General features: G+C 38.5%; 2 protein-coding genes and 1 non-coding gene across 3 annotated transcripts in view; all 3 read left to right on the top strand.

The window, feature by feature from the left end:
• Positions 1–16,854, top strand: part of PIK3C2A (phosphatidylinositol-4-phosphate 3-kinase catalytic subunit type 2 alpha) — a 65,209-nt gene extending 48,355 nt beyond the window's left edge. The window contains exons 23-33 of the mRNA XM_048483946.1: positions 485–621; positions 2,427–2,596; positions 3,316–3,472; positions 3,713–3,822; positions 4,823–5,030; positions 7,995–8,119; positions 9,070–9,187; positions 9,305–9,386; positions 10,320–10,429; positions 10,673–10,798; positions 13,662–16,854. Coding sequence (XP_048339903.1) covers positions 485–621; positions 2,427–2,596; positions 3,316–3,472; positions 3,713–3,822; positions 4,823–5,030; positions 7,995–8,119; positions 9,070–9,187; positions 9,305–9,386; positions 10,320–10,429; positions 10,673–10,798; positions 13,662–13,844 — 1,526 coding nt within the window. The 3' untranslated portion in view covers positions 13,845–16,854. The remainder of the gene's footprint in view (positions 1–484; positions 622–2,426; positions 2,597–3,315; positions 3,473–3,712; positions 3,823–4,822; positions 5,031–7,994; positions 8,120–9,069; positions 9,188–9,304; positions 9,387–10,319; positions 10,430–10,672; positions 10,799–13,661) is intronic.
• A 1,706-nt stretch (positions 16,855–18,560) lies between these two features.
• Positions 18,561–22,740, top strand: RPS13 (ribosomal protein S13). The gene is made up of 6 exons (XM_048486685.1): positions 18,561–18,685; positions 19,560–19,608; positions 19,995–20,073; positions 21,447–21,616; positions 21,816–21,916; positions 22,549–22,740. Exons 1-6 carry the CDS (start codon positions 18,663–18,665, stop codon positions 22,580–22,582), a joined length of 456 nt encoding a protein of 151 aa, XP_048342642.1. The 5' UTR covers positions 18,561–18,662; the 3' UTR covers positions 22,583–22,740.
• LOC125427600 lies at positions 21,290–21,379 on the top strand. Its single transcript, XR_007243718.1, has one exon. It is a non-coding gene; the product is annotated as a small nucleolar RNA SNORD14 (small nucleolar RNA).
• Positions 22,741–23,123: the final 383 nt, after the last annotated feature.

Here is a 23,123-nt window from a genome sequence, read left to right on the forward strand (position 1 = left end):
AATGATCTAATTTTTCCTAGTGTGCCATTTTCCTACCCTCAGTGTTACTGCTGGGGGTGGGGGGTGTCCTGTCAGGTAGGGAGCAATTCAAGGAGCCATTCAGTTAAAATGCAAGCGATCCATTACTAGATCTCCCAGCCTCATCTAGTTAAGGCCTCAGATATATGATTGGAACAGGGCCCCGCTACTTTTTAAAAAAAGATATCAGATTTTTGTACAAACCTTGGGCATTTCTCAGATTTGTAGAAAGATCTGTCTCATCTGTTCATGACTCTAGCCTGCAGATTTAAGTATCCACATGTTAGATATATTGATGATAAAATGCATTTGTAATCTGCATGGCTGAAAATATTTCTAATTTTTTGGACTAAGTTGTATGGATTCACATAAATATTTATTTAAAGTGTTTAGTAGACCTACATTAACATACGATAGAAAAGAAATAGAGCCTTTTTGCTAAGAAATATATTGAATCTGTTTAAAGGAATGGTGGAGCTTGTTCCAGCTTCAGATACACTTAGGAAAATTCAAGTGGAATATGGGGTGACTGGATCCTTTAAAGACAAGCCACTTGCAGAATGGCTAAGAAAATACAACCCTACTGAAGAAGAATACGAAAAGGTAAGTTTCTGCAGATTCAGAACATGGGCTTTTTAAAAATAAGATACTGAATATTATGTCCCAATAATTCTTTAAAAAATAAGCTCTATTTAGGAATATGTCAAAATTTAAAAATATGTCTGCAGTCTAGAGAATATAAATGAATGGCATTTATCTAGCCATGCACTTCCAAAGACTTTAGGGAACTTGACTTTTTGGAAAACAGTAATTTCCACCAGTGCCACTTCCCACTTTGTTCCCTGTTCCATTTCTGGGCTAATGCCCAGCAGCAATGTTGGGTAGATGGCCATTGTTTGCCATTCCTTTTCAGTAATGGCTTCACCAGTCATATCTTGCTATTTCTTTGCAAAATTGATTTTTTTGATATTTCCAAAACTGGAAATAAATAGATATATATGGCTGAGATAAATCACTTTTTTCTTACCTACTATATCCTCAAATTTTATCCAATCTGAATTCATATTATTTGCCAACTATGTTGCCATAAATAAGCAAGGCAACCATTTTGGCTGTTTCATTTTTCTTGTTTTGACATATGCCCATTAAGAGTTGACATATGCCCATTAAGACATATGCTCATTTTTCTTGTTTTGACAGTGCCCATTGTTACATCAAATAGCCTAGTACAGTTTCTTTTATTCCAGTCTGACCATGGCTGTGAGTTTAAAGCATACATGAAATACGGAGGACTGCAATAATCAACCATGTGGCCTTAAAATCCTTCTGAAAATAGTTCAGAAATAAATTACTGCATAAGTCATTAGGTTTTTAAGCTTACTACAGACTCTCCTGATAACTTATTTTGGAGACATGTTGTGGGATACAAGATAATGGAATTAAACTATATTCTTGATTCAACTTAAACCAAGATTGTTCTTGACTTGCATGTACCGTATAAACTCGTGTATAAACCGACTCGTGTATAAGCTGAGGCACCTAATTTTACTACCTGGGGACATGTATTGACTCGCGTATAAGCCGAAGGTGGGAAGCCAGGAGGCAGAGGGAGCTCCTTATTTGGGCAGTCACTCCCCCTGATGTCATTGCCCAAATAAGGAAAACTCCACCCGGCTACAAGGTTTGAAGCCAGGCAACCAGGAAGTGGAGGCTCCTTATTTGAGCAATGACATCAGAAATCACTAAACAAAACTCCCTCCTAACCCAGCTGGGAGGTGGAGGGAGCTCCTTATTTGGGCAATGATATCAGGGGGAGTCACTGCCCAAATAAGAAGCTCCCTCTGCCTCCCGGGGTTTGAGGAAGCCCAGCCAGGGTTCCCCTTCACCCTCCGAGGAGGGCAGCAACAAGCGGCTTGTGCAGCCGCAGGGAGGTCATTCCGGCCACGCCCCCAGCCTCGGCAGAGGCCTGAAGAGCCTGCTGGTAAGCAGTGACTTGTGTATAAGCCGAGGGGGCATTTTTCAGCCTTAAAACAGGGCTGAAAAAATCAGGGCTTATACACAAATATATACGGTATCTATTTATGAGTGGTCTTTAATGCTGCCGTAATCTGCTATGTTTGGACATACTAAACCACCTTCTAATTTTCTTCCTTTTAAAATTTGTAAGGGCACCCTTAGTTTTTTATTAGTCGTTACATGTTTTGTTAATGCTTTTGCCATGAATTTAGTATTTGCCTTGTCAATTTTATGAGAAAACTGTCAAAAAGAAAGATATCTGGAAACAATAATTGTTTCTAAAGAAAGTGTAGTCCTGACCACCTACCCAAGTCAACTTTGATTCCCATATTCTAATATGCTTTTATCTATATAGGTCTAACCCCTACACTTTTATTTTTGTTTTATTTTAGGCATCTGAAAACTTCATCTATTCCTGTGCGGGATGTTGTGTAGCCACATATGTTCTGGGTATCTGTGACCGTCACAATGACAATATAATGCTTCGCAGCACAGGGCATATGTTTCATATTGATTTTGGAAAGTTTTTGGGCCATGCACAGATGTTTGGAAGCTTCAAGAGGTATACTATGAAACCATGAAAAATTAAATGGGAGATTATGTGTCGCATTTTGTATTCCAGAAACTATCTGTCTAACTGTATAGTTTTCATCAATACTGGTTGCTTTCTCTAGCAATATACTTTGTTGCTATAACTTCTCTCAAAAGAATATTATATGTGAAAAGGTAAGACTACTATGCAAATATTTTCTCCAGAGTTAAGTTGTAACTTAGGAACTAGGTCTGCCCTGAATCGTCTTTCTCCAAAGTGTTTCTTGCTCTTACTTGTCATGGGCAAACATTATGCAGGCCCTGCTTCTGAGCAATAAATGAAGTAAGAGTAGGGTATGCATTTCATTTGGGTGTGAAATTTTTCAGAAGAACAGTATCATTTTTGACTGAGTCCTATTTTGAGTGGCTTTGGTAGTATTGCATCATTTTTAATGCCAGTAAAGGCCTAATACTAATATTGCATCATCTTACTAACAAAAATTTGAAAAGAGGATTTTTAAGCATTTATGAACTGTCTATTTCATACTTGGCATATTCTGAAACCCAGATATTCTAATTATATCACTGAGAAGTGAGATTAGGGTTTGTGCTTTGTTAATTTCTTTCCTTATATGCATAGGATGTTGGTGAGAATCTCTGCAGTAAATGAGATGTTGTAGCCCATCTTAGGTCAGGTACTTGAATTTGTTGCTTAAAAATCTGTTTTGATTTCATCTTCTTCTTTGAAAGGGACCGGGCTCCTTTTGTGCTTACATCAGATATGGCCTATGTCATCAACGGGGGTGAAAAGCCTACTATTCGTTTCCAGTTGTTTGTTGATCTCTGCTGCCAAGCTTATAACCTGATCAGAAAACAAGCCAGCCTTTTTCTTAATCTTCTGTCACTGGTAATTGTCCTAAATTGTGTCTTGTGTGGTTGATGATCTGTGGAAATCAAGCTACTTTATAAAAAATTGCCAGCTGATGTGTTTTCACACCAGCTTTATTGGTATTAAGCACAAGAAACTCCTCTTTAAATTTAAAATGTGGCATTGAAAATTGAAAAAAACAGTTTTACTTGTACAAGCAAAGTTATCTCGATCATTAAAAGGACTGCCAGATTCAAAATATATTATCTCTCTGTACAGATGCTCTCTTCTGGATTACCAGAACTTACTGGAATGCAAGACTTGAAATATGTCCTGGATGCTCTTCAGCCTCAAACTACAGATGCAGAAGCTACGATTTTCTTCACAAGGTACAACAAAAAGGGGTTTAAAGACATTGTTTCCATCAGTTTTGATAATGGGCTTGTGAAGAAATCTCTGATCTCCATCGAATGGTAATAGAATCTGCAGCAAGCAGCACCACTTCTAGTGTGACGGCCAGCCTACCTAGTTTCACACTTCCTTATCCCTCATACTGCCATCCACAGTGGCAGGAAAGTGAGTGTGCGAAAGCGAGGAGGAGAGAATATTAGCTGTGAGACATGGTCCCCTTCAGCAGCATGTGGTCCATGCCTCTTTCATTTGTGGAAGGAATTCTTTTTGGAAAGGGCTACAGGATTAATATAACAACTACCCTGTTTCCCCGAAAATAAGACAGGGTCTTCTATTAAATTTTGCTCCAAAAGATGCGTTAGGGCTTATTTTCAAGGGATGTCTTATTTTTTCCCATGATTTTGCGCTCCCCACGTAACCAGATCAGCTGCGCTCGGGAATCTGTAAGGGCTTATTTTTGGAATAGGGCTTGTATTTCAAGCATCCTCCAAAAATCCCAAAAAATCATGCTAGGGCTTATTTTCGGGGTAGGGCTTATTTTCAGGGAAACAGGGTATAACAGCAATATCAATATAGCAGTAATTTAAAGGCTTTTAGCAACACCAGCAATCTTGAGACTACCATGTATGGTGATATCCATGCCTTTAAGAATGAGTTGATGGGCAAAGTTAAGAGAACCAGGAAAAGCAGACCCAAGCGAGTTCAGCAGACAAGCTGCACAGTGAGTGCCTCCTTGCATGTAAACAGAGAAACGTGAGGAAACCACACTACAACCCCACTGTGTAGTGAAGAGAAGTGTTTCATGCATAATGGGCCAGTGTCAGACTTCCAAACGTGCCTGCAGTCTCAGCAAGGTTGAGAACTCTGAACTTGAGCAGTTTGAAATTCTAATTGTGAACTGGAAAATATGTCACAGCCAAAATATTGTGCATTCTAAGTACATGGAAAAGAGTATAATCAGTTTTTCCTTTGTTTCAGGCTGATTGAATCAAGTTTGGGAAGTGTTGCCACGAAGTTTAATTTCTTCATTCACAACCTTGCTCAGCTCCGTTTTTCAGGTCTGCCTTCCAATGACGAGCCCATCCTCTCCTTTTCTCCTAAAACATACTCACTTAAACAAGATGGCCGTATCAAGGAAGTGTCTGTGTTTACATACCACAAGAGATACAGTCCAGATAAATATTATGTAAGTGTGTTTGTTTTCTAAGGTTATTTTCTGCATCTCTTTAGCCACCTTGCTTTTTCCCATTCACTTCTAACCAGAATATGTGCAGTTACCCCCATCCATAATGTGTTTCAGTTCTAGATTCTGCTATTTTGTATTTTGGTCTCAATGTAATTGTCAGACCCTGAGTCAGATAATTGTTGTTGCTCACTTCTAGAATACATTGCTGTTAGATTCAAATGTTACCTTATTTTGTAATCTGTTTGTTGATTGCCTAAAAAGTTATCTGTAAATCAACCTTGAGTCTCAGTAACAAGGGCAGACTACAAATGTGCAGAAATCCTACCTGGGTCTAGCTGATTCTTGCCAGCAGGAAACACTTGTATACTCTCCCACAGGCCTCAATCTGAGAGAGAAGGAGACTTCTATTACCCTTATTCTTCCCCTCTCTCCTGACCCTGCTCCTTTCAACTTCAGGAGCAAGAAACCTATTTTCCTTTGGCTGTTGTGTGTTTTCTGGGCTGTGTGCCCATGGTCTGGTAGTTTTTGCTCCTAGTGTTGCACCTGCATCTATGGCTGGCATCTTTAGAGACACGTCATGATATGATGTATTATCTTCATGGCACAGTTGCCGCCCTGAGCCCTATTGGGGAGGGCAGGATATAAATTGAAAAATAAAACAAATAAATAAACAGTCTATTTGCCATTGGGAAGGGCCTTGCTGGTCCTGGAGCCAGCCACTCTGGAGGCTGCATCCCTCTGGAACTCCTAGTGGATCTGAGCAGTTATTGTGGAAAGTGTTGCTGACCTCACATCCCTGCCAAGACTCTACCTTGTTCTCCCCCACAGCCCACCCATCCCCATCTCAAGATGTATCCCAACTGCACATATGGTAAAGAACAGTAAAATACCGTATATAGTCGTGTATAATCTGACTTTTTCAGCACATTTTTAATGCTGAAAAAGCCCCCCTCAGCTTATACTCGAGTGAGGGTCCCACTTACCTGTTCTCTGGTGCAGTGTGGGTGTTCTCCGGTCTCTCCCGCTCATCTCTGGGCTCCTGCAGCCTCTGTGGGTGGTCTGATGACTGCTGATATCAACACTCTTCTTTTCTCCTGCACGCCGTCAGCCTCTGTGTTGTCCGTGCTGTACTTTGGAAATTTACCAGTAGCTGCTGCATTTCCCACCCTAGGCTTATACTCAAGTCAATAAGTTTTCCCAGTTTTTTGTGGTAAAATTAAGTGCCTTGGCTTATATTCAGGTCGGCTTATATACTCGAGTATATACGGTAGTTCATTTCTGTCAGGCAATGGAGCAACAGGTTTTGCCTTAAAGGTGCCGTGTGTTGCAACTTCGACTCATGGTCATTGAGGAGAGGGTCCCTGGCTACCCTCAAAGTTGGGGAGCCTGTGGTTGCTTAGTACCCAACAATAGTAATAATAATATGACAATGAAATCTATTTGATGAAGTATGACTACTTTGTAAGAATGAAAACTTTCAGAAAAAGAGCAAGTTAATCTCTTTGCCATCACTACTGAAGAGAGCTTTTTGATTGGGCAACAAGCTATTATAGCTACACACTCAAAAGAAATTGTGCATATACGCCATGTTACCTTTAAGCCAGTCACCAAATTTGTAAAGTATTTAATTTGGGGGGCTAGCAGTATTACTGATTACTTTCATATGAAGGGCTTCAATAGAATCTTGGTCATGTATAAGCCACTGTCATACTTCAAGAACACGTTCATGGGACGTGTTTGACAATTCTATCTCCTGATAAGCTCCAAGAGACCAAGGAAGGGGGCTGCTGCACTCCTCAAGGGGGTCTCCTAGCAGTCACCTCATTCTCAAGGATTCAGTACCTTATAGCCCAAGCTGGTGTTGTTCCACTACTGGGGAGCAGCCTCCCAGGAGGCACTTAGCCTTGGGACTTTCTGGTGAGGCTATAAAGTAGCTTTCTGTGGGGCAGGGTGAAAGCTTTAGATGTGTGGGCTCTGAAAATATGTATTTTGACTAGCTGTTAGGTGATTTGAACAGATGGTTATTTTATTGCATTTATTGTCACCCACCTTAAGTCCTGTCTGTGTTAGGAGAAAGGTGGGATACATAACTATCACAAATAAATGTTGAGTTTACCTGGAAGTCAAGTCAGAAAAAAATTCTAAACCAGGGGTCTGCAACCTGCAGATGTTCATGGATTACAATTCCCATCATTCCCTGCCAGCATGGCCAATTGTAGTCCATGATTTGTAGTCCATGAACATCTGGAGAGCCGCAGGTTGCAGACCCCTGTTCTAAACCTATTCACAGACTTGCTGCCTACTACTTACTGTAGTGTAAAGAAGATGGAGAAATACCAGGGATGTCTGTGCTCAATATGGGATTGCAGGTGTGGGCTGCTGAAGTGGAATAACACTGAGCAGAGGCTCATAAGACTTTTCCAAGGCTGCTGATTCTACCCGTTTGCTTTTCTTGTCTCCTATTCAGGGTAGGAATCCATGGCCAATTCCTATACATTTCTGTGTGTGTATGAATCTTACAACACTGTTTCAACAGCTAGGGCTCTCTTGTTATGACCAAAGCCAGGCCTTCTGATTATGTAATGCCTGCAAAGGACAATGTTTCTGGGCTTCTGTATTGTCATCTAGTACTTAAAGAATGATGATAGCAATGGGTGGTGCTGCTCACTTGGCTTTATTTTGTATTTGGAAGCATAGCAAAATGTCATCGTGGTGAACATGAAACGGAGCCTCAGCAATTAAAACAGCCAAGTTAATTTTCTCAGTATAGCTATTGATACTAGTATACTTTAATTCCTGGTCTTCCCTGGGAAGACCTTTTAAAGAAGGGTAATAATTAAATACAATGGCAATTTCTGATATTAAAATCATGGTCCTTAATGCCTAAAATCTGGACAGCTGACATTACTTTTTTTTTTTTACGTAATGAAAAACAGATGTATCTTGTATATATTAATTTGGCAGATCTATGTCGTCAGAGTTTTAAGAGAGGGACAAGCTGAACCCACATTCATCTTTCGGACATTTGATGAATTTCAGGAACTCCACAACAAGCTTGGCATCCTGTTTCCTCTTTGGAAATTACCAGGGTATGTTTCGAACAATTCATATATTATAATGTTGCATTTGCATAATGTTTTGCCTTTCTAAAATTTGCTCTACAGTGAACCTCTGAGCATAAATTCACTTCAAAGCATTTTAAAATATTCTGTGGTTGCATGTTGCCCATGGGCAGTTTTACCTATGCATATTATCTATTTCAAGTTGGCCACAGTTTCCCAGAGTATCCATCAGAGGTCTTTATCAGCAGCTGAACCTGAGATCATGTGACTAGAGTATGCTGAGCAAAGTATGAAAGCGACACATTCTCAAAATTCCATTCCAGGACAAATTCATTGGATGAGAGACAAGGCCTTCAAAGAAGCTACTGCCATTACTATTTACATGGGTCTTACGGGTTCATGATTCAATATATCTGAACTGCTGTTTGACTTATTTCCCATCTTTCAAAAATGTCAGATACTCCCTGGAACAAATTCTGTATCTTCCAAGTTCGACTCGAATAAAATGAATCTTCCTAATTCTAAGGGCTTTGCAATAATGTCTGAAAAACAAATATTCCTGAATTTGTATCCTGAGTAAAAAGTTCTCAGTAAAGTTTATATTGAACTGTTGCAAATACTTAAAATTACACAGACACATGAAAATCCCCCTCCCCCGAATGACTCTAATTTCACCTGCTTCTTGAACATTAATTATTGATGATTCTGCACATTATGCTTGGAAGAAAGAGTGTTTGGATATAGTGTTTTAGGCGACTTAAAGTACTGAATTGGAATGTTATACGTTGAATAGACTATATGTTATAGAAATATTGGAACCAAGCAATAATGTGATTAGTAGTATCTCTGTAGTTCTGCTTTATGTGTCTTAGATTATATTACTTTTACTTTTATTTAATATTACTCTTACTCAGTATTTTATTTCAGTGAAAAGTAAATATTGTTAGTTATTATAATTATTGGTATCTGTGTTGTAGCTTTCCTAACAAGATGGTTCTAGGAAGAACTCACATAAAGGATGTAGCAGCCAAGAGGAAAGTAGAGCTGAATAGCTATATACAAAGTTTGATGAATACATCAACTGAAGTGTCAGAGGTGATGATAAAAAATATTAATAAAAATTAATAAAATATATTAATGAAACAAAAAAATTGTTTCAAGGACTTAATGCTTAATATAGTCAACTTAACATATTTTTGTCTTTATCACCAGTGTGATCTTGTTTATACTTTCTTCCACCCCTTACTCCGTGATGAAAAAGCTGAAGGAATTGATGGAATAGCCAGGTGTACTGGTAAGAATATAATTTTTGCAATAAGGATGGTATGCATCACTATGATGTGAATACTGGAAATATTCTATTAAGAGAGGGGGATCAAAACATGAAAGGAAGCAAAGAACATATTGAACATTTTTAAAGAAGATAATGTGTATATGTTTCATGTTACAGTTTTCAGGCAAATGAAATTTCCTTGAACAAAAGTGTAGCTGGATTCTTCCTGCTTGTGTGCATTCTCTTCCCCTTCTAGTAATTAATGATGCAGCACAGCTCTTGTTTGTTTATTTTGTAGCAAAATTTTATATTATACCTTCCATAAGAAGCATAAGAATTAGTGTCACACTTCTCATCGGTAAATATGTTTTGCTGATTATAGCAGAGTAATTATTATTTGATTCACAAATTAGTACAATTGATATGTCCTTTCTAGGATTGTCTATGTGCTATGGTGCTGATTTAGACCACACAAATGAATGTTGTTCACCCATTCTTCCTCTGCTTCCATGCATACAGAGTATGATTGAAAACTTAATAGTTCCTGAAATCTTCTGTCCAGTTCCTAATAGTTAAGGTGTCTGATTCTGGGTGCTTGGAAAAACTGGAGTGTTTCTTTCCCACAAACCAGGATTCCAAACCGACCTGTTTTGAATCCCAGTGTATGAATTTTTAAAAAATCTAATTTGTCCACATGCCCACATCCAAATGCCACAGTGAATTGGATTGAATAATTCCAGGATCAGGAAGCTCTGAGTCATGTTCTGCTTACAAAGGAAGAGCAGAGGTAACACAGTGTAGCACTAAATAACTGCATCGTGCTATTTAAAGAGAGCAAGAATTCATAAAATAATTAAATTTCCATTCAATCTTTGCAAAAGCAGATGAACTAAACTAGGAAAGTTTTCACATGAGAATGGAGGGCAACAATATTTACATTTTCCTGATTTTTAGATGCATGTCCTTCAAGTCCCACCTCAGGCAAAGTAGGAGGAGAAGTTAAGCTGTCCATCTCTTATAGGAACAGCACTCTGTTTATCATGGTGATGCACATTAAAGATCTGGTAAGTTAACCAATTTGTCTGTTTGATTTTACCCAACCTTTTCTCAAGGTGTTTTCCCGTCTTCTCGTGTTGTCTTCATAGTAACCGAGTTAGATTAAGCCAAGAAATTTGACCAACTGTCAGTTTCCCAACCTGTCATCCAACACTCTTAACCACTGCATCGTATTGTCTTTGAAAAATGAACAATTTAATTTCTCTGGAAATATAAATATGATTGTAATTGTAGTATGTTGCTGGTATCAGGTTACTGATGATGGCACAGATCCAAATCCATATGTGAAAACATACCTCCTTCCAGATATACACAAAACATCTAAGCGGAAAACCAAAATATCACGGAAAACAAGGAACCCTACATTCAATGAAATGGTAAGTAACAGCATGCTATGTAAGAATGTTGAGTAGCCATTATGCATATTCATTGTAGTTGAAATTTTTAAAACAGGAAAATTCATTCATTCAGTTGTAAGCATTTGTATACTGGTTTGGATGTTTAAGAGAGAAATTTCAAAAAGAAATTCAAGTAGGAAGCTAGTACCTGGATTTAAAAAAAATGTGTGACCAATTCAGACCTTATTTTTTTTAACCATTATATATCTTTACTAGCAATAAAGCCTTTTGTGCAGTGGGCTCTAGCAAACTAATCCTCCCAGGGCAAGCAATGTGGACAGGGCTTACCTGCAGGAAATGGCACCCGGTGCAAATACTGAAATTGCGCCTCCCCAAATATCCCAGCTTTGCCAAGGAGGGGCAGCAGAGGGTGCCTGTGAAGATGGGATGTGTTTTCCCCATCTTTATAGGCTACCCATCCCTTCTGTTTGCAAAGCTGGATCCCAGCTTTGTGGAGCGGGGGGCTACAAGGTGCCTGTGAAGGTGAGGAGCTCATTGTGTGAAAAAATACAATGGGCTCTAGAAAGTAGGGACTTGAGAGGACATTATCCTCCACCTTTTTTTCTTCTGTTCTCCCCCTTCTCTGCTAGAGTAGTGTAGTGGTTTGCCAGAGTAATGTAGTAGTTAAGAGCAGGTGGACTCTAGTCCAGTGAAGCGGGTTTGATTCCGCACTTCTCCACGAGTGCCAGAGTTTTATCTGGTAAAGCAACATGTAGTAATTCACCTAGTAATTAAACAAAATAGATATCACACCAGTTTCTGTGGGAGAGTATTCCACAACTGAGATGCCACAACTGAAAAAGCCAATCACTAGATACCATCTGTGTGACTTCAGATGGGAACACACAAAGTCAAGCCAATTATGGAGATCTTAATGGGCGGATTGGGTATGGGAGAGTACAAGTGTCCTGGCCTCAGACCAGAGCTTTAAAGATAACATTTTGAATTAAAATAGAGAACTTTTATTTATTTATGAAATTGTTATGCTGCCTCTCCAAGGAATCTGCCCTTGGCAAAATAAATCACACAATAAAAATGGCAACAAACATTATGTTATTAATTAAAATCCAGTATAAAAAATCCAACCATAGCATATGTATACAAAATAATACCATTTAACCAGCTTTTTCCAGACTAAAATAAAACACTCAAATGATGTAAAAAAAAAAACACAACCCTTACCAAAAAAAACCCCTCTTTATTAAAAGCCTGGATAAACAGAAGCATTTTGGTTTTGAAACTAATTGGTAGCCAGCATTGTTTCCTTAATATTATTGTAACGTGAATTTGACCTTCCATCAGAAGGTTAGTATGATTTAGTATGATGGACACCCATCTGCAGATGCCTTATACTACTGGTCTGAAAGCCCTGATTGACGGGGCTCAAAAAGAATTTTTGCCATTGGCCTGAAGGAGTGGTTAGGAGATAGGAAGAAAGGTTGTAGGAATAGAGAAAAAGAAGAGTGAAGGGCTGAGGAGGATCTTGAAATAGGGAAGAGAAACCAGTAGTCCTTCCCTGAGGGTAGCTCTTAGGAAAGGAAGGGTGATCCCTATCAAGTGTTAAGGGGACCTTTGCATATGATCCTCCACTGGCTTTCGAAATTTTGTCTCAAAAAATCTTATCCTTGTTTATCTAAGTAGTGACTGCCAAGTGATCTCTCTCAGCAGTTACAAACACCTTTCATTATAACAAAACAGCTACATTTTTGTGATGAACTATTTTATATAATTATACGAAACTTCCCTCCAGCCAAGTGTAAAACTGACACTTCTCTGACATTCTGACTTAACCAGTTCCCTGTAAGAGTAAAATAAAACTGTTTGTGTTGTGAATTAATATCAGTCTGTCATGAGTCATTTTCAGACATATAGCACTGAGGAGTTTTGCAGTACCTTAGCATCCTAGGCTGATTCAGAATATATCTATGTACATTTCAGTATTAGGGGGAAGACAGGCAGAGAAAGAAGAAGAAAAAGGAGCTGCTTTAGTAAAAAAGTAATTGCGGAAATGTCATACTTGGCTACAACATATTGTATGGATTACGGTTTCCTGATTTACAGACAGCTAATAGAGCACATTATCTGAATTGTAACCTAGATGTGAACTATGCATGTCTCAAGGAGAGACTGCATCTGGGACACTAGTTAAAGTTGATAACTGGCACTGTACCATACAGAGGAAACCTAGACCTCCCTCTATATCTCATTCATCCTCAATGTCCACTGATGCATCAGATTCTGTTAGGGAAAACTGGGGTGAATTTCATCAGAATGCTAATGGCACTTAATCTTCTGAGATTGTTTCCATTGACTTCATGTAGATGGATAAGCATATTCCAGTATTTTTTTAAAACTTCACTGGCATTGATTTTGCTGCTCTTGAATAATTGCACTGATGAAGTAATTATCTTTTTTTTAAGAGTTTTTTTTTCAGTTAACATCACTCTCTTGCTGAGCTATACAAAGCATTTTAAGCCACACATTGGAGGTCATAAAAACCATTTTTCTTTTTTTTAGACTGAAGGAGAGAGTTGTCTTAGATATGCCACAGATAGCAGTAGACCTAAAGAAATACAGAAATCCCTGTGTCCAATTTGGCAAGGCACTGTGGCTCAGTGGTAAAGCATCTGTTTTGCATGCAGGAGTTATCCACATTCATTCTCTCAAGTTCTTTACCTAAGAGCCTGAAAAGCCACTGCTAGTCAAAGTAGATAGTACTGATCTTGTTAGACCAGTAGTCGGATAAGGAAACTTTGTGTGTGCATGTGTTCAACTCATCAAGTGTTTATAACTTTAACCTGGATATAACTGTCTTAAACATCATTGCTTCTGTTTTTTATAGCTTGTGTACAGTGGATATAGCAAAGAAACATTGAAGCAGAAGATACTTCAGCTAAGTGTACTCAGTGCTGAATCACTACGTGAGAACTTTTTCCTGGGTGGTATCACTCTCTCCTTAAAGGATTTTAACTTGAATAAGGAGACTGTCAACTGGTATCGGCTGACTGCTGTACCATACTTGTGAGCTTGAAAATCCATATAGATGAAACTAAGAATGGATTTGAACAAACTTGACTCCACTGCTATCTGGTCACTTTTCCTACTTGAAGATAACTTGTACATTTTAGCATGAGACTGCAGCTCATCAGATTATGGTGGACCAACCTTCAAAACTTTTAAACAGGACTTCTGGAAAAATAGTTCTGCTTTATGCTTTTTACTGTAATGACAAAGCATTGATGTAAATTAATAATGTACATTTAATATTTGTTGATAATGAATTCCTAAACCATGACTAGATGTCCCAAATTAAGTCTGGGAGGAGGGTCTTTTTCATTCATTCAAATCTGAATTGCTTGCCTTTTGATATACAGCAAGCTGGTTTATATTTCTAGTGATGCCATACGCACCACCATGTTGTAAAAATACCAACATAAAAATTTGCTCTTTTTTCAGGGAAGTGTTAGTTGCTGCACAGTCAAAAGGGAAGGCTGGACAGGTGTGCGGAAACTTCCTTATTGCCTGTAACACTAGGACCGCTTTAAGGCCATTCTCAGAATGAGTGCCAATAATGAAAGTTACAAATTACAGTGCCTTATTTTGTCATTCAACTACTTCTTGAATTTCACTTCTGATATTTGAAAACCAACATCTTTTCCTAATTCTTTTAAAATGAATTAGTGTTTCCTCGTGTGGCTCACTATTTAAGTATTGTATTGAACATTTTTCCTTTACTTGTTCAGCTTTCTAAATCAAATTCAAATAATGCCACACATTTGAATGGTTATCCACTTTGCCTTGTGACTCCATTCATATGCTTTTAAGTAGTACCTTAATGACTTGCAAATATTTCATGGATGTACATTCAAATGACATTGTTATGGCTTGATACTCAAACATTTCCAGAACTAGATAGATTATGAATTACTGGGCAAGGTTTCTGAATTCAATTTACCAATTGTTTCTCTAACAGTGCCTGATAAATCACTATACTGTTAGTAGTGTGATTAAAAATTAACTTCAGAGAGCACAGGCCATAATATCAGTTGCTGATTAGAAATAAGTTGCACTGGTGACTTTTGATGATGAAATTGACAAACTGATACCTTGAGCTAACTAGATATATTTTTCAGGAGCACTAAAGATAATCTGCCAAGCACTTTATTCATTTCAGCTGAACTGGCTTTCCTTTACTGAAATGAATGAAAGATGCACATGCCCTGAATGGATCATACCCTAAGTCACTGACTAACTTGATCTGAAAATTTACATTGTGTGACATATGAGGGTAGATTGTATGTAAATGCTATTTAGTATCTCCTATAAAAATTATCTGATGTAAACGAGAGCTTAAATGCACAGTATGTTAATGCTAAAGCCCAAATACTTTTTAGTAAAGGTAACAGGCAACACATCTCTACGACAATGAATTTAAGACAATATATGCAATGACCAATGAAAATACGGGAGACAGTGACAATCTTTGTTTTAGCTGCCCAAAAATAAAATATGCTCTACTTTATTTTCTCTAGTTACCAGCCAGTGCTGCAAGCCTAATAGAGCAAAATACAAGCATGTGAATTTTTGGTGCCTAAAACATCCATGGTCCAACTGTATACAACAAAACCTTGGGATGTCTCCCTGAATATTAAAACCACCACTGTGGCTAAAAAAAAAAAGCTGCTTAAAAAAACCCCAAATTCTATTAATAAGTATTTTCATTATGTAAATAGTATAGAGTACATAAACTTAGATTGTATTTCCTGATCACTTGATGCTTTTTTGAGACTCATTCCATTTTACCCACAGAATCATAAGTAATTTAAACAGGAAAATAGACTACTGTTTTTGTGAAACGTTCCATTCAAGTAATTGAAAGCAATGTGCACTGCTTTTTTTGCAGTCTGTTACTAGAGCACAGTAACTTGCAGCACAAAACAAGAGGTTTAAAGGGTTATTTTCATAACATTTGTTTGCTACTGCTCGTGTGCTGTACTTCTTTTGATAGCTTTTGTCAGTGTCTTTCATAGCTCAAGCCTCGGCCTTTGCCCACCTTCACTACTTTTCGCATGACATACATATCGGGTTAAGTTATTTGGACACATTTTTTTAAAAAAATCATCGTTCTCATAAAAAATTGTAGAGAAACATTAAGTTTTTGTCTTCTTGAACTATTTGTGGTAGTGTTGGTCTAAAACAGATGGTTCTCCCATTTACAAAATATGTTCCACATTTTAAAGCTGACTGTGGGGAAGGACATGATGACAGTTAACACTTTACTGATTGTTTTAATGGGGTGGTATCATGACACTTTTATACTTTGTTTAATCAAATAAACTCTTATGCAACATACATGGACTGCATTCAGAAATAATGTATCTATTTACACTTTTTTATTTTTGAGGAAAGCATCTTCCTGCAAGAAAAATGACCACAGTGTCTGTACTAAATATCCTGGTTAAGACTTTGCACTGAAGTTTTTTTATTACTGCCTTTTTATGATCTACACACACACAAAAGCACGAGTGATCTTTGATACTTCTCTATTTTTAACATTAAAATTGTGTTGAAATATTAGTATCTTGCCTTAAAACCAACTGTTATTTCTAGTGTTCAGTACAGTGTTCGGATAGAACATTATTGCAGGATATGGCAGCAGTCCAGTGGAGTGTTATGATGGTGGGCTGAAGCATGCTTAAGTCTGTGTTGGATTGTAGCCTCTGCATGTTATTGCATAAAGGAACATTTTTCAGGCAATATTGTACCATTATAACACATAGGAATTTTTCCTCCTATGCTTTGTACTCTCATACTGTGACTAAAACTACAGCAAAGGTTTATACATAATGCAGTCTATTGGGAACAGTTTGCCCTGAATTGTCTATTTATCTCTAAGAACCAAATATTTCAGTTATATTACACTGATTGATAATAAAGATGTATAGTATTTCTATTCACATCCTAACCCATGATATATGGGTTAATGTGACTCCATAACTGGCATTCAATTACATTAAACACTATTCTGGAATAAATAATGTACTGTCACTCTTTTTTTCTCTTTCTGTCAAACATATTGGAAATATGGAAGTTAAGAAACAAGGCAGCTCAGTCCTAAACTCTCCGTGCCTGAGACTCCAATCACTGTACCCCACCCCACTTCCCTTGGTGTGTATTTGAGTCCTTAGAAGTGTAGATGTATATCACCTGAGCTATTGGTGGCCTGAATGAGTTTTATATACTGCTTAGGAGAACTCTAACTGGAGGCAAACTTGGTCATTATCTTAAAGTGTGACATGGTATAGGAATGGCCAATTTCAATAAGCTCAATGGGAATGTTTATACTTATGTCCTTGTTTTTGCTGGTGTAATATTATGCTGACATTGGGGTGGGATTTAGTTTGTTGGGCTTAGGAAATAGGATTTCCAACTCCAGGTTTGGAAATACCTGGAGATCTGAGGCGGAGCCTGAGAGACTGGAGTTAAGGGAAGAGAAGGCTCTTGGTAGTGTATAATGCCATGCAGTCCACCTTTCAAAGCAGCCTGGAGATTCCACCATAACGCCAGTAGGACAGGTAGTTTTGTTTTTATTTTTTTGCAGCAGAATAGCCTGCCTGAAGGTTGACAACCCAATCAGGTAGTCCAAATCCTGCTGTTTCCCTGGCACATGCCTGATGCTGCCTATTTCTGTGCGTTGCTCCAGTATGCAATGCTAGTGCCAAGTTCACTCCAATGTGGTATCAATGCAATGCTACTCCATTGTATCTGCAAGTTACACGGATGCAGAGACTAGATGCCATCGTAAGCAGTTTCTAGTCTCTTTAGAATTGCACTCTTATAAGATAATGCTGGAACTCTAAGCGGATCAGTTTCATTGGTCTAAATTCTGCCCTTTCTCGTGTTTTTAAGTTTAATACTCTCAATGCACATTTTACAGGTAATGATTCAAAACACAAGTATATCTGAAATCTATTTTAGACTACATTGTTTTCATTAATTTGCAAGTGCCCAATTTCTGCATAAACCATAGAAAATATTCAGTTGTGTTTTAACCAGTGGCATATCTAAGATATGGCACATGCCCTGGGTGTTGCCTGAAGGTGGGTGCCATCCCTGCTATCCATATGCCTTGATCTGCCCACCATCCATCGCTGTTCAGCCACTGGTGACACAACAACCAGCAAAGCTTTCAGGAGAGGCTTCCACCGTCCTGAGACAGCAACAAGGCGCACAGCTGATCAGCAGGAGGACCAATCCCTAGTAGACTGGGCTTACCAAGTTATTGCTTCCCATAGGCACTATTTTCCATAGCTATGTCCCTCCTTTTAACCCATGTAAACCTTTCTCCACATATCACATTGCACTCTCTTCTCAATTCCATAACAGAAGCTGGCTTTAGTCCATGAAACTTTATGTTGGGATAAAATTAGTAGGTTCCATAAAGCTTCCTTCTCTGTGTACCATCGAAATTCATTCTGAGCCTTCTGGGGAACACTCATTCTATTTTTACACACTATTCTGCAGCTGCAAAACAAAGAGAGTTCCAGTGGCAATTTAGGTACATATAAACCGTATGTTGGAATAAATTTGGTCAGTCTCTGAAATGCCACTGAACGACCGCTTTGTTTTCCGGAAAGGAACAGAACCCCTTAGCGAGACGAGACAAACGACAACTAGAGCGTCGTCTCTCACTGTGCATCATGGGAAGTACGGTTGGGGAGCGCGTTTCCTTGGTTCGGACTCTGCGTTGAAGAAGGGAAGCGGCGCGCGTTGACGTCATTTCCGACGGGAGAAGGTTGATGTGTGCAGGCGTCTCGCGCGGCTCTTTCTTTCCGCCGCCATCATGGGTCGCATGCACGCTCCAGGGTGAGTACCAGGGAGTGGGGGAAGCAATCCCCGAAGGTTGCGACTCTTGTGCCCCTGTTGTGGGCTGGCACTGCATAAAGTGGGCAGAAAGAAGATTTTTTTCTTCCCAGTGTTTCTGGGCTGATCATCGGCCTCTTGATTTCTTCGCCAATTTAGAACTCGCTGGAAAGGGATCCTTGAGGAGGGCGGCGGGCCGTGGAGAGCTCAGGTTTTCTTTCTGTTCTCCACTCTTCTACTCCCCCCCCCCGGGAGGTTTCCAGAAGTGGAAGAGTGGCAAGTTGTGAGCTCACTCCTGGCTTGTAAGGATCACTAAACAAATGTGGGCTGGATATCTGAGACAGGAGCAGGACCCCCCTTATATTCAGAGCCCTTTTTCTGAGCCCCTCACCACATGCGCAGGTTATAAAATAATAAAGAGCTTTGGTCTGCTGAAACATTTGGACCTAAGGTATGTGTCTGGGGAATATAGACTTCAGGGAGGCAGTGTTTTAACAAAATCAGAAAATATGCCGTTCCTGACTTAATTGAAGTAAATTATGTTCTTGCAGCAATCCTGTGGCGTAGGTTAGACTGGCTGAAGGTTGCACAGTGAACTTTATGGCACCAGTGAGATTTGAAATGAGGTCTCCTCACTGTTCTGGTCATGTATCAGAACTGCCACACTCACAACTGCTCAGAAGACTTGGGAACAAAATGGAATAAAACCATTATGTTTCAGTTCTTGTATTTCTTCTGTGTGGAGTGGTTTGTTGAAGGTGCTGTGGCATCACAGGGAGTGTGGTGATTGTTTTATTGTTCTAGTTTTGTAAACTTGTTCCAAACAGTGTTACTTTTTCTGATGTGTATGTTAATAATGTTTCTCTCTGTTTAACAGGAAGGGTTTATCCCAGTCTGCCTTGCCTTATAGGCGAAGTGTGCCCACTGTAAGTAGTAATCTCTGTGAGCTATTGTTTCTGTGACCCAGTTTTTATTCAATGTGAGAAGTGTCTACTGTTGCACATAGGAAGGTGTACCAAGCACTGCTATATCAGGCACATCTTTGTTCATGGCAACTGATTCTGTGGTATGAAATGTCAAATCTTCATTATGATGTGGTCAGTGCATTTTCAATCTGATCTGGGTGTAAGGTTTATAGTGAAAACATTCTAGTATCATGGAGAACATTAGAATTTTCTATAGAGGGTAGGTTCTCTTCAGTATAGTTGTTCTGATACTGTGGTGTACCTGTACTAGTGATGGCCTGTTGCTTGGGTATCTGATCAGGATTGATATTTTGTGAATTAATATGATTCTCAATTGAATTTTGCAGTGGCTGAAACTCACTTCTGATGATGTAAAAGAACAGATTTACAAGTTGGCTAAGAAAGGCCTGACTCCCTCGCAGATTGGTATGTATAAAGCTGAAATGCAGCACATAGAGAGAAAGTCCAGTGCGATAATCATGTTCATGTTGTGTATGAAGCATTATCCTTGATGTAAACAATCTCCCTTAACAGTCAAGGAGATAAAACAGTGCAAAAGAAGCAAGCTATATGACTGCAGTATTTTTCCAGTAAGGAAATTGACTTTTAGAAACAAGACAAGGAAAAAACTAAGTGAAATACATTTTGTCTGTTTACTCTGCAACATGTGAAATTGTTTATACCAGGGGCATCATTGCTGGCCTTGGGTGCCTTGATACCTACCAACATTTTTCCTGGCATTCGCCAAGTGGTTTTAGAAAGTAGTTGGAGGCAGTCATCGATTTTGCCCAGCAAGGCTTCTGATGGACCATTGAGAATTGATTGGCTGTGCAGATTTAAAAAAAACACTGCTTTGGCAGCAGCTGCCACTTCAGTACAAGCATCATCACTGTGTAACTGAAGGTAAGTTTTGGCAGCTGTTCTGTGGCTGGTTCCACCTCCTGTGGCAACCATTTTATGGCTGCACCCATCATGCCTTGTCAGAACTCCAAAAGCTCCCCAGACTCAAAAGGTCTGGGGACCCCTGATTGATACCAAATCAAGAATAAGCTAACCTATGAAGGAATAGAAAGGTTTGTGTAAATATTCAGGTGTTTGTAATCCATGTGCATAAAGATGAAAGTTTAGAATTCACAGATGTTAATTTTTAGTAGCCACTTTTGATTGGAAAAAGAAAGATTTGAAATACTTTGTATTTAAATGGGATAGTAATTCTATTCACATTTGTTATTTTAGGTGCCGTTAATTACATAACAGCATTTAACTAGAATCACTAAATTTAGTGATAATCTTTAATATGATCTGTTAGTTCTGGGGATGACAAAAACTGCTTTTGGGCCTACTTCTTAGGAAAGAATAATGTGATGTGGGGTTTCTGTAGTTGATCCACAGTTAAGCACAAATGTCTCATGTTCTGCTGGATGATGTATAGGACTGAGACACTAATTTAAAATTTAATTTAGTATTTAATAGTTATCAGCAATGTTCTTCTCCCCAATTAAAGGTGTGTGTTTAGTATTGGTCCTACGGTTCTGTCATTTTAGTAGAATTCCAAGTAAAACGCATAATGTAAGTTTGAACAAATTTTTTTAAAAGATGTTATATACAATTACATATAGATCTGTGTAGTATACTGTCTTGCTCACTGTGATGATTGTTCATAACCATTCGCAGTTTCCACCAGAAGGGTCTTCCCCTGTGTTGGCTAAATCTTCCTTGGATGTCTGAGTGAGCAACCCTCATTGTATAGCTGAATTGCCTGATACTTCTCAATATGCATAATTCTTTTTCTGTTCTAGGTGTGATCCTGAGGGACTCCCATGGTGTTGCCCAAGTTCGTTTTGTGACAGGCAACAAAATTCTCAGAATTCTTAAATCCAAGGGGCTTGCTCCTGATCTTCCAGAGGACCTTTACCACTTAATCAAAAAGGCAGTTGCTGTTCGTAAGCATCTTGAAAGAAACCGAAAGGTAAATAGCTGACTGTATTCCATCTTCAAGTGGTGAAATGGGACTTGCAGTTCTAAATGAATGAAATTCTAGGATAGTTCTTTATTCAGAAGAGCATGGCTGAAATCTGGACAAAATGGTACAAGTGAGATGTAGTTCAGTATATGAAACCAGAATCACACCAAAATGTCATTTCTTTGAATTACTTTTTTGTTGTAAGGATAAAGATGCCAAATTCCGACTCATTTTGATTGAAAGCAGAATTCATAGACTGGCTCGTTACTACAAGACCAAGAGAGTACTGCCACCTAATTGGAAGTAGTAAGTATGACTTGCTCTGTTTAAGCTGGTATAAAAATCTTGCTAGAAATATTAAAAGTATTTTAATTTCTCAGCCTGCAATGGGGAGAAATAGAATTTAAAGGAAAAATACAAGTTACACTTCATTTGTCATATATTCAACTCTAATAGGATTAGATGAATGCTTCTAATCAAAATAGTATGGGAGATGTTTTAGTCCTTTTAAAATAGGGTAGAGATGTTCTATAACAGCAGTTCTCAACCTGGGAGTCGTGACACCTTTGGGGGGTCAAATGACCCTTTCACAGGGGTTGCCTAAGACTTACAGTGTTCTCCATCTGTAAAATGGATAAATGTTAGGGTTGGGGGTCACCACAACATGAGGAACTGTATTAAAGGGTCGCGGCATTAGTAAGGTTGAGAACCACTGTTCTATAATATATTTTAGTCCTTTTAAAATAGGTTAGAGATGTCCTATAATTTAAGTCTTCTATTGTTTAGGATACTAAAAACCTGCTTACTGTGATTGTTGTATTACAAACATTTACAATTTCTGTTGGTCGGGTGACTCAATGAGCTGCTGCAGCTGAGGTGTAATTTGTAAATACAAAACAAAGCTGCTAATATCTCTCTCTCCCTCCCTTTTTTCCTAGTGAATCATCTACAGCTTCTGCTCTGGTAGCGTAAGAACTTCTATTCACTTTGGGAATCAACTTACTCTTATTCAGTAGCCCCCTCTGGTGTTGTGCCAGAAAAGATGTCAAACAGGCTTCACATTTGTTAGCCATAGTGAAATAAATTGTGTTCTTACCCATACCAATAAAAGCCTCTGGTTTTTCCATCAACTTTGTGAATCAAGTTAATGGTGTAAAACTCCCATGGGTGTTGTGTGTAAATGTTTGAACTGCCTGTTGCTGTTTTGGAATGTATGATTAAATGAGATGAGCATTAGGCATGTTGAAAGATGTGAGAGTGCCATACCAGCACCTTTATAGAAGCTGAACATTATTTAATGGATGTCCTACTGAATGATATGAAAGCAATATTAATTTAAAACTGAACTTGCTCAGAGGAGTTACAGTTTCTAGAAGGTTTCAAACTATGGAAAACATTTGTTTGGGGGAGAAAATGGAAATTGGGGGCAAAGTGCAGTATATTAACAACTTAATTTCTTATGCTAAACTATAAGAATAGTTTAATGAAATGTGTAATTTAAAACTTGGCATAT

The sequence above is a fragment of the Sphaerodactylus townsendi genome, linkage group LG02 (assembly GCF_021028975.2).
Source record: "Sphaerodactylus townsendi isolate TG3544 linkage group LG02, MPM_Stown_v2.3, whole genome shotgun sequence".
NCBI lineage: Eukaryota > Metazoa > Chordata > Lepidosauria > Squamata > Sphaerodactylidae > Sphaerodactylus > Sphaerodactylus townsendi.

Bases quoted from the DNA above. Each gene is read 5' to 3' on its own strand.
- RPS13 (XM_048486685.1), top strand. From the start codon at position 18,663: ATGGGTCGCATGCACGCTCCAGG. The intron at 20,074-21,446 runs GTATGTATAAAG...TTTCTGTTCTAG, and splicing joins CCTGACTCCCTCGCAGATTG to GTGTGATCCTGAGGGACTCC. The intron at 21,917-22,548 runs GTAAGTATGACT...CTTTTTTCCTAG, and splicing joins CTGCCACCTAATTGGAAGTA to TGAATCATCTACAGCTTCTG.